Genomic DNA, 11,629 nt, shown 5'->3' on the forward strand with positions numbered 1-11,629 from the left:
AAAGAATATCTCTTTGGGTTTGAGACTTTAGTCTTTGCAACTTTAGAGATCTTATCTATTCACAAACAGCTTGTAACACTCCAAAGAGAAAGAAAAACTTGAAATCGCATCATATGACCCCTTTAAACTGAATCATGAACAATTTCAGACCGTTCCAGAAAGTCTAGCGATGCCCCTAGCACACAATTTTCAGTCACACTTTATTTTACGATCCAATTTTCACTCTTGACTAACTAATAACCATGACTTTTGCTTCAATAAACTGCTAATTTGCTGTTTATTAATAGTTAGGAAGGTAGTTGGTAGGATTAAGGGACCTAAAATATGGTAATGCAGAATAAGGCACTACATATCTTGACATTGTTTATTTGAGATCTGCTCAGTATCTTACTACATCTTGTAAGTGATTAGATGTGGAGTGTTATTTGAGTGATCCCTGTGAGCCTAATATTAATTTTGGTGTGAGCTAGTTAATAATATCTGCTGAAAAAAAATACAATGTTTATATGTTAGGTTAAAATGCATTTTATTTTGATGGTCCCCTTAGTCTATTAACTATAAGCAACTTTGCAGCTACATGTCAACTAACTGTCATTAGAGTATTAGTAGGCTTTGGTTAAGGTCAGGGTAGGTAGAATGTTGACGTACTTGTAGAGTTAGTTATAGTCAGTTTGTCTGTTGGGGAACCATCAAAATAAAGTGTTAACATATATTTAGCAGACATACTACTAATACTCCAATGACCACAGTTGACATGTAGTTGCAGAGTTACTTATCAACAGCTGTCTAAAGGGTACCATCAAAATAATCAAACTGATATTACAATAAAAAATTGTTCCAAACAAATGTGTCATATTACACATTAATCTGATCTGATATCTGATCGTATGGCTGTTTGAGAAAAAAAAAATATTATTATTATTATTATTACTACTACTATAATTATAAGTGGTCTTTGATTACTTTAAGTAAAGTAGCATAAGAAAGATGGCAAGATATGAGACTTATAATACATCATAACTATTAGAAATATAATCCATTGTAAAAGTGGATGCAACGTGTTCATTGTGTTATAAATCATCATACTCTTAAAAGCTATAACCACAAATAAGTAAATATTATAATGCATTAAAATTGTTCTTATCAATATTCATAAGATGATATAACATATTATACATTTTTAAATAATGCATTATGCATTCATTATAATGCCTTAAGAATACCCTTATAAATTAATATATAATATAATATATATAATATTATAAATATGGGCTTCATAGAAAGTGTTACCCTGATTTTTTATTATTAGAATTTTTTTCAATGCAAATATTAATGGAATATTCCATTTTAGAATTTAGCAAATTTTTTGGGAACATTACTTTTGAATGGTGTGAAACATAAAAAGAAAATATAAACGTCCAAATAAAATGTTTCAGTAATAAAATGTTCCATGAACAATTTTTTTTTCTTGTGCTAACAGTTTGAGAACACTATTAAAGACCATGATAACTCTGAAAAAAGTACTGTTAACATTCCTGGAAGAACGTTTGTTCATAACTTTGAGAGAACTTCTAAGAATGTTTCTTGTTAGTTGGGTATGCATTGTATTTACAACCACATTAGAAGTGGCTCAAACCAGATACCAAAAAAAAAATTCTGATCTCAGAACTGTTTGTACACTTATGCACCAAGATCTGTGCCAGATACTGGTGAGGAAATAAGACTGGTTGACAGTGTAAATGTAGCCAATGATATTCTGTTCTCTCTGGCTTCTTCAGTGAAAATCTGTGGGTTTCTTCCTCTTTTACATTTGCATTTTACATTTATAGTAGCAGACACTTTTATCCAAATCAACTTACAATAGATAAACATAAGTAGTCTGTCACAGTATTGTCTGCAAATCTAATTAGAGACTCATGAAACTGAAAAACACAATTAGGTCAAGCCTTTTTTAAGGAACATTCAGATGATTATTTTCATGACATTTAAACACAATTGAGCAAAACAGTAATAGTAATTCTTGATTTAGCCAGCACCACTATTAATGCAATAACCACCCAATTTATTTTACATGCACAGATAAGAAGAATTGCAATGGCTTTAGAAAGAAAATCTTTTGATGAGCATTTGTAGAGCCCCATGGCCATCATTAGCGATCAAATATCTCAGGTTTAATTTCATTTTCCCCCCTAATACTCCAGCCTTGTAGACAGGAAATTACTATGTTTTAGAAATACTTTTTCCTGCCCAGTGCTGTGATCCAAAACCCATCTGCACATCTTTATTTCCTTCTGATATACTGTCTTGGCTAATGTTGGTTTCTATTGGCACATGCCATAGTGCGGCATATTGGAAGGGTTTCTGAACACACCTGCAAATGTTCATCACACATCCACAGAGTATAAAGTGTGAAGAAATTATTAGATCCCAACAAGTGTCTACCAGCAACACATATAGGGCATTCACAATTGTGAATAGGCACAGCAAACAGGTTTGTAATGGGCCCCGAGTCTTGGAACACGAGCTGAACAAACCCTCGCTAGGGATGAAGACAAGGCCAGTGTATTGACAGAGCCTGTGGGCTTAGCAATGACCAGCACCACATCACTATCACATATGAATTCAATAATACTGCAAGACCTTAAATTAAACATGAACGGAGTGATAGTGTAGACAATTAGAGCCAATGGGAAGACATGGAGCTGGACTGGAATGTGAACGGTATTTCAGACTCTGAAGCTAGCCTTGACTGAAATACTAATGTTTCATTATCTTAGAAGGAAATGTAAATGCAAATGTTTGCTTCTTTGCTTTTACTGCTAAGTGCATGACCTGTACTGCTTTTCAAAATCATTCTTTGCCCCTGACATTGTGATCCTGGCACCATTAAAGATTCAACAAAATAATCATCAATATATACATTGGTGATCCTTTTGTGTTCTGTCTTTGCCTTTTTAATAGGTTTCTGTTTTTCTCATTAGTCACTGCTTAGACAACCATGTGTCTTGTCACTGTTGTATCCTTGTGAAATAAATGCTTTCAAAATAGCATGACACTGCACTCTTAAAAAAACTACTAATTGTGAATAGGCACAGCAAACAGGTTTGTAATGGGCCCCGAGTCTTGGAACACGAGCTGAACAAACCCTCGCTAGGGATGAAGACAAGGCCAATGTATTGACAGAGCCTGTGGGCTTAGCAATGACCAGCACCACATCACTATCACATATGAATTCAATAATGCTGCAAGACCTTAAATTAAACATGAACGGAGTGATAGTGTAGACAATTAGAGCCAATGGGAAGACATGGAGCTGGACTGGAATGTGAACGGTATTTCAGACTCTGAAGCTAGCCTTGACTGAAATACTAATGTTTCATTATCTTAGAAGGAAATGTAAATGCAAATGTTTGCTTCTTTGCTTTTACTGCTAAGTGCATGACCTGTACTGCTTTTCAAAATCATTCTTTGCCCCTGACATTGTGATCCTGGCACCATTAAAGATTCAACAAAATAATCATCAATATATACATTGGTGATCCTTTTGTGTTCTGTCTTTGCCTTTTTAATAGGTTTCTGTTTTTCTCATTAGTCACTGCTTAGACAACCATGTGTCTTGTCACTGTTGTATCCTTGTGAAATAAATGCTTTCAAAATAGCATGACACTGCACTCTTAAAAAAACTACTTTAGGGAATCAAAAATGGTTCTTTTGGTTCTTTTGCAGCCTTTATTTTTAGGAGTGTGGAAGAAAAACTTCTATCCAGACACAAACTAGAAACTAGCTTTTTACATTTTCTGATGAAATATGAGTGCTGTCTGTCAATGTAAATGTGGCCACCACAATGGTAGGGTGTTGTGACTGGTTGTCACGATTTTAATTTCTAGAGAATAGTTGATACAAACATATCAAACATGATTTGTAAACAAATCAATTTTAACATTTGAATCCCATAATCAGCTCCATATGTACAATACGGCATTTTGAGGTAATAAACTTGATTGGTAGCTCATCTGGTATAGAATTGATGTGGAGTGCATGGCTATGACTTGAGTCACATTACACAAGTCACAATGAAAGATCAAAGACTTTTAGACGCAAACCAAAATGGTTGTTCAGCAAATGCATTTTTATCTCATGTTTGCTTTTGTTAACATTAGGTTTAGGGTGAAGTTTTGTGTAGGTGGTAAGTTACTTTCAAATGTAATAGTATTAACCTTTTACTGCCACTCATGGTGTGCCATTTACTTTCTGAACTACAGCAACCAATGTAATGATACATTGCCAAAATTCATATTAATCTCTTTCAGATAAACCTGAATGCATTTTTAACATCACTCACTAGACACTCACTTTGAAAGCGTTGTGAAACGTTCAAGAACTAACATAATATCATTTGCAGCAATGTGCCTGGGTTGATGCTGTCCTAGAAAACCTTAGTTTACATGTCAGACACATGATCTTTTAGCAAAAGAATGCCATTTTAAGAATTTGTTTAAAAATTTTCATATTTCATATGAAGTAAATTGTAGCATTTATAGACGTGCTACAAAATGAATATAGTCACTCTGCAGCATGGTCATAATATGACAGAACTTCTCATACTCCGTTTGAATACACCTTTATACAACGTTAATGTTTCACAAACAGGACAACATTAATTGAAAAAAAAAATACTGTTTTAACTGTGAAACCACAACAACAATAACACCATCCTTGTGCTAGAGCTGGTGAAATGAAGACATGCGCTTGAATCAGTATTTTGAGTTTTAGTAAACGAGCAGCATGGATAAATACAATGCTTCTTCACAAGCCCAGTCCAGCTCACTGTGTTTCATGTCTGGAGAGGCATGAGAATTCAACGACCTCCCAGTTCTTCATCGCACACTGATGTGTTATTGCAGGCAGGGCCGAGAGGGGGTATAATGCAGAAAAACACACTTCATTTCCATCCTCTCAGATTTCCTACACCTCTTTTATTGATCAGCTGAGAGAATGCAACCCTGGATCACTCCAGAACCCTGACACAGCCAGTTGACATGATCCAATTGAGATGGAAATAAGAACAGATACAGCTTCCAAAGTTTGATGTTTTGATGCCTTAGGCAACAACTGATACCTACAGATAGACTAGGGTAGGATTCCCAACATAGATAGCAAATGTGATCATAAGATCATAAATCATACATTATGCATTTGCTGTTAAATAATAAACACTGCAGCCCAGTTTGGTTGCAAATAATGTATCATATGCATGATAGATAGATAGATAGATAGATAGATAGATAGATAGATAGATAGATAGATAGATAGATAGATAGATAGATAGATAGATAGATAGATAGATAGATAGATAGATAGATGATGGATGGATGGATGGATACAAGGTTATTTTCGTAAACAAAAACTAAAACTAAGACGAAAGCGATTGATGAAAAAAAAACAATTTCATAAATTGAAATAAAATAAAAATGACAAAATAATTGAAAAACTAAAACGAAACTAACTGTTTTCATAATCATTACATTCTCAACCCTTGGCGGAAAAATATATGAGCTGTGTAGCAGTTTAGGGAAATACCTGTTAATGGTGCATCACACACATGGGGCTATCTGATGGAGAGATGCAAAGCAGTTTAAAGCAGAGTCCTTCACGTGTCCTGTTTCATAAACGCACACCAGCAGTACTTAACAGAACACTTGACCCGTTATCCAACAGCAGCACTAATTTAATTCTGTACCAGACCAGAACCGTTTGACATAATAAAGACGGTGAGTAGCGACCCGAACCGCACCCGCATTAAATCTATTACATCAGGTAGGCAAAATTATTTATTTTCTCATGTAACACAAGCAATCAAACATTAGGCATTCTAAGTTGGTGCTTTGAAGAAAAACAGACTCGCAGCGCAACGTGATAATTAACAGAAAAAAAGATGAGAACACGCATGCTTTCTGTAAACAATACAAAACTTTAGCCTAGCATCTTGTGATCACTCTTGTGATCACTTTCGGACAAATGTGCATAGGCTAAATCACATCATACACATGCTTATAATTCTTCACAACATCTTCAAATATGAGCCTTTACTGTTAAATGCGATTGCCGTTATTATTGAATTTCATTAGTCCCAGTTATGATATATGCGCAGTTGTACACGGAAAAGCGAGCAAGACACGACAGTTACAATATCATGATTTTGGATAAGAAAAAATACATCTAACCACCATAACCGAATTAGGCTACAATTATATTCATATTAAATATCTCAAAACACATCATTAGATATGACATTAAGCACAACTTGTGTAGATTTATTTAGTAAAAAGGCTTGACTGCTTTATTTTGGCATATCTATTTGTATACTTTTACCAATTAATCAATCTCAGCATGCATTAATTTTGTGTCGCTAGACGTTTGCCTCACTAAGGCTAAATTATGCTTAAATAGAGCTCCTTCCTGCAAATCATCTCTATGAAGAAGTTCAGTCAGGTTTCAGGCCCCACCATAGCACAGAAACTGCACTTGTTAAAATTACTTATTATCACCAGTAAAATATGGAGTGCCACAATGATCTGTCCTAGGTCCTCTGCTATTTTCAATATAAATGTTGCCCCTTGGTAATATTATTAGAAAGTACGGGATTAGTTTCCACTGTTATGCTGATGATACTAAACTATATATCTCAACAAGACCAGATTAAACTTCTAAATTATCTAAGCTAACAGAGTGTGTTAAAAATGTAAAAGTAATAACAATAATTTTCTCCTATTAAATGTGGACAAGACAGAGATATTACTTATTGGACCAAAAAAGAGTACACAGAATCTCTTGGATTACAATTTGCAACTACATGGATGTACTGTTATTTCCTCTACAGTCAAAAATCTGGGTGTTATATTAGATAGCAACTTGTCTTTTGAAAATCATATTTCCCATGTTACAAAAACGTACTCGGTTACTAATGTAACCTCGGTTCCCTGAGATATGGGAATGAGTACTGCATTGCTAGACGCTACGGGAAACTCCTTTTCTCCAATTTACTGAAGCCTTTTTTTCAATCACAGCAGTGAATCTGCACTGCCATTGTTTCAGAAATGAATCAATGACGGCGCAGCAGAGCTGCGCGAGCCTATGGCGATGCAGCACGCCCGAGTCCGCCAAAACGGGCGGGGCATCTGGCTATATAAGCAGGTGTTCGGCATAGGATCACTGATTCATATCGACTGAAGCGACGACAGAGTCCTGCAGCATCATAGCATGGCTAGCTATGCAGTACTCGTTCCCGTATCTCAGGGAACCGAGGTTACGTTAGTAACCGAGTACATTCCCTTTCGATACTTAACTTCGTACTGCGTCGCTAGACGCTACGGGAACATATTCAATCACACCGTGCTATGGTAGATGAACGACTTATAAGTAATTGTCCAGGGCATCCAGAAGGGGGCCCTGTAGATCAACTACAATGAAGCAGGCTATAGCCAGAGACCCAGATTCTTTTCAGGGTCAAGAGGAGACAAAGAAATGGGCTAACTCATAGAGGTCGAGCCCGGCTTTACATAGTCGGTCTTAGAGCTTCGCACAGCCTCGGAACTAGATAGGGCCGAGAGCGTGCCAGAAGCTAAGCCCAGACGTGGGAACTTCAGCGGGTTCGAAACATAGTCAAACCCAGCAAGGATTAAATCCAGCCTTAGGGCGGGGATATGGTTCCTGGAGCGTTTTGAGCTCAGAGAGACAGAGAGTTACACAGAAAGGACCTGAGCCTGCAAAGCAGGGACGTCTAGGTTGTAGAACCTGACAAAGGTGGATGGCGAGGACCAGCCGGTCACCGCACAAATTTCTGCAATGGACACACCACTGGAACATGCCCAGGATGAAGCCATGCCTCTCGTGGAATGTGCTCTGACCAATAATTTGAAGGCCCAAGGAGGAGTATGCAAGAGCTATTGCGTCAACTATCCAATGGGATAGTCTTTGCTTTGAGTCAAATATAAGCGGTTCAAAGGGGGGGGCTTTGAGCGCCCTCAGAACCATAGACAGATCCCACGTAGGGACCATAGAAGGGCAAGGGGGGGTTCAACCTCCTAGACCCTTTCAAAAATCGAACAACGAGGTTGTTCCTGCCGACTTATATTCCGTCTATAGGAGCATGAAAAGCTGCTATAGCCGCCACATAGACCTTAAGAGTGGAGGGGGTGTGACCCTTATCCAACAGCTCTTGAAGGAAGGACAATATCGAAGATATGTCACATGTGGATGGATCTTCACCACGGTTTGTACACCAAGCGGTGAAAACCGACGATTTGAGGGCATAGAGGTGCCTTGTGGATGGGGCTCTAGCCTGAGAAATGGTATTTAAGACACCCTCTGGGAGGTTCATAGGCTCCCATCGAGAGGCCATAAGTGTAGGGCCCACAACTTGGGTTGGGGGTGCCATATTGTCATGTTCACCTGAGAGAGGAGGTCCCGTCTCAGGGGAATGGGCCATGGAGCTGCCGTGAGCAGCTGAGACATCTCTGAGAACCATAGTTGGTTTCTATTACATCAGGTAAGCAAGATTATTTATTTTCTCATGTAACACAAGCAATCAAACCAACATTAGGCATTCTAAGTTGGTGCTTTGAAGAAAAACAGACATGCAGTGCAACATGATAATTAACAGAAAAAAAGATGAGAACGCGCTTCCTGTAAACAACACAAAACTTTTGCCTAGCATCTTGTGATCACTCTGCCAGGCTTTTGAACAAATGTGCATTGGCTAAATCACATCATACACATGCTTATAATTCTTCATAACTGAAAAGAACATTCAACTATAAGCCTTTACTGTTAAATGTGACTGCCGTTATTATTGAATTTCATTAGTCCCAGTTTTGATTGATGCACGGCTGTTCATGGAAAAGTGAGCAAGACACCACAGTTACAATATCATTATTATGGTTTAATAAGAAAAGACATATAACCAAATCAGGCTACATTTATTTTCATACTAAATATCTCAACACACATCATTGGACATTAAGCGCGACTTGTGTAGATTCATTTAGTAAAAAAAGGCTTGCTTGCTTTCTTTGGTGTATATTTGTATACTTTTTAAAATGCGTTCACAAAATTATAACTAAACTAAAACTAACAAAAATATGAATGAAACTTATAAAAACTAAACTGAATTTTATAGCAAATTTGAAAACGATATTAAAATAAAACAAATTTTAAAATTCAAAACTATAATAACCTTGGTAGGAAGGACTGTAAGGCCTGCCATACTGCCAGCATTTCCTGGCAGTTGATGTGCAGCTTTGTCTCTTCGCTCGACCACGCGCCAAAGGCTGGTCTGCCGTCGCACAGGGCTCCCCAGCCCATGTTTGACGCATCTGTGAAGATGACCTGCCTTTTGTGCATCATCCCCAGGGGTATGCCCTGTTTGAAGCATGAAGGGTCCTTCCAAGGGGCAAGGGCTGCAATGCAGGCTTGATCCACCTTGATACGAAGGCGTCCGTGATGCCAAGCTCGGGATGAAACCAGGGGTTTTAGCCAGTGTTGAAGAGGCCGCATGCGAAGGAGGCCTAACTGCAGTACTGGAGATGCAGAGGCCATAAGGCCCAGCATCCTCTGAAACATTCTGAGAGGAAGGGACGTGCCAATCGTGAAGGCGGTCGTCAGCCGCTGTATAGCCAGGACACGTTCAGGCGAGGCTACAGCTCTCATTTTGGTTGAGTTGAAGACAGCCCCCTGAAATGAGATTCGTTGGCTTTTGGCGTAATTGACCCTGAGTCCCAAGCACTCTAAGTGGTTAAGGAGGGAGGATCTGTGGGCTATCAGCTCGGCCTCTGACTGGGCTAATCGGGGTCCCTGGCGCTTCGGGAAAGGGTGGTGCTTTGCAGAGAGCGGAGGTGGCGAGATGATCTTGCTGCTGCAGAACGGCGGCTGGATCAGCTTGCAGGCGAAGGCTTCAAATCTCGTAGAATCAGCAAAGAGCAGTAGATGTCGTCGCTGAAGGAGAAAGAATCAGTGATCCTATGCGAAGCACCTGCTTACATAGCCAGATGCCCCACCCATTTTGGCAGGCTCGGGCGTGCTGCTTCGCCATAGGCTCGCGCAGCTTCTGAAGCAATGGCAGTGCAGATGCACTGCTGTGACTGAAAAAAAGGCATCAGTAAATCAGAGAAAAGGAGTTTCCCGTAGCGTCTTGTTTGGAAGAGGAAATTTGCTCTCTTTTGGAGTATGTTTGTGTTTTATTTCGTCCGCTATCACAGCGGTTGTACACTTGGGCGCTATAACGGGCCCTTTGCATGCAATAAACACACACCTTTTCCAAGCACCCGGAACTGGACGGGGCGACCACCCATTTTGGCAGGCTCGGGCGTGCTGCTTCGCCATAGGCTCGCGCAGCTTCTGAAGCAATGGCAGTGCAGATGCACTGCTGTGACTGAAAAAAAGGCATCAGTAAATCAGAGAAAAGGAGTTTCCCGTAGCGTCTAGCGATGCAGTACGAAGTGAAGTATCAAAAGGGAACAGCATTCTTCCATCTTAGAAACATTTCCAAGCTACGAAACATGTTACCTGTTTCTGATGCAGAAAAGCTAGTTCATGCATTCATGACCGCTAGACTGGACTATTGTAATGCACTGATAGGTGGTTGTCCTGCATCTTCAATAAACAAGCTACAGGTAGTCCAAAATTTGTCCAAAATGCAGAAGATAGAGTCCTTACCAGGTGAAGAAAATATGATCATATTACCCCAATTTTACAGTCTCTGCACTGGCTACCTATTAAGTTCCATATCAGTTACAAAATATTATTACTTACCAATAAGGCCCTTAATGGGTTAGCTTCTGCATACCTAACTAGTCTTCTACCATGCTGCAATCCATCACGCTCCCTAAGGTCGCAAATCTCTGGACTTTTGTTAGTACCTAGGATAGCAAAGTCCACTAAAGGAGGTAGAGCTTTTCCGCATTTGGCTCTACGGGATTGACATCCTGTGGTAAATAGGATTTACACATGCTTCAGTCTGGATCCAGAACACCTGAGAAGAGATGATGCCAACCCCTTAGAGGACCTCAGATGATGCCAACCATGAAACAACACCCATAACTACCAATTTTATAAGTTTGATTAAATCATTTAATAATTGCTGTTAATAATGTTCATCGTCTGTTTGATTACGTCTTTAATTGATTTTTCCGTACATTTCCGCCATATGTACATTAACTGACAGTCAGCACTGATAAGCTACTACTAAATATTGTAGAAACCTAATTTGTTGTAAAGTTTGTATCGTGAAAAGCGATATACAAATAAACTTGAATTGAACTGAATTGAATTAAAGTCAGTCTTTGGCCTGCGATCTGGAAGTGGTCTGTTAATTCTGCTAAACTTTCATTAAAACTGAAATTAAACTATATAAAAACTAAATAAAAATGTGTTCACAAAATAAAAACTAAACTCAAACTAACAACAATATTAATGAAACTAATAAAAACTAAACATTTTATAGATAGATTAGATAGATAGATAGATAGATAGATAGATAGATATAATTAAGTGTTATGTATGTGTGTTTGAGTAAAGGTTAATGGTTTAATGTTCAGTTATTCTGGAAATTTAGGAGACTTTCTGTTATACT

General features: G+C 38.4%; 1 protein-coding gene across 1 annotated transcript in view; it reads right to left on the minus strand.

Annotated features, from left to right (window-relative positions):
• Window positions 1–10,349, minus strand: part of LOC107551832 (glutamate receptor ionotropic, delta-1-like) — a 152,021-nt gene extending 141,672 nt beyond the window's left edge. The window contains exons 1-2 of the mRNA XM_016233584.1: window positions 10,323–10,349; window positions 9,268–9,993 (exon numbers count right to left, since the gene is read on the minus strand). Of these exons, the coding sequence (XP_016089070.1) occupies window positions 9,268–9,993; window positions 10,323–10,349 (753 nt within the window). The remainder of the gene's footprint in view (window positions 1–9,267; window positions 9,994–10,322) is intronic.
• Window positions 10,350–11,629: the final 1,280 nt, after the last annotated feature.

This window comes from Sinocyclocheilus grahami, unplaced genomic scaffold (genome assembly GCF_001515645.1).
Source record: "Sinocyclocheilus grahami isolate Dianchi unplaced genomic scaffold, SAMN03320097.WGS_v1.1 scaffold435.1, whole genome shotgun sequence".
Lineage (NCBI taxonomy): Eukaryota > Metazoa > Chordata > Actinopteri > Cypriniformes > Cyprinidae > Sinocyclocheilus > Sinocyclocheilus grahami.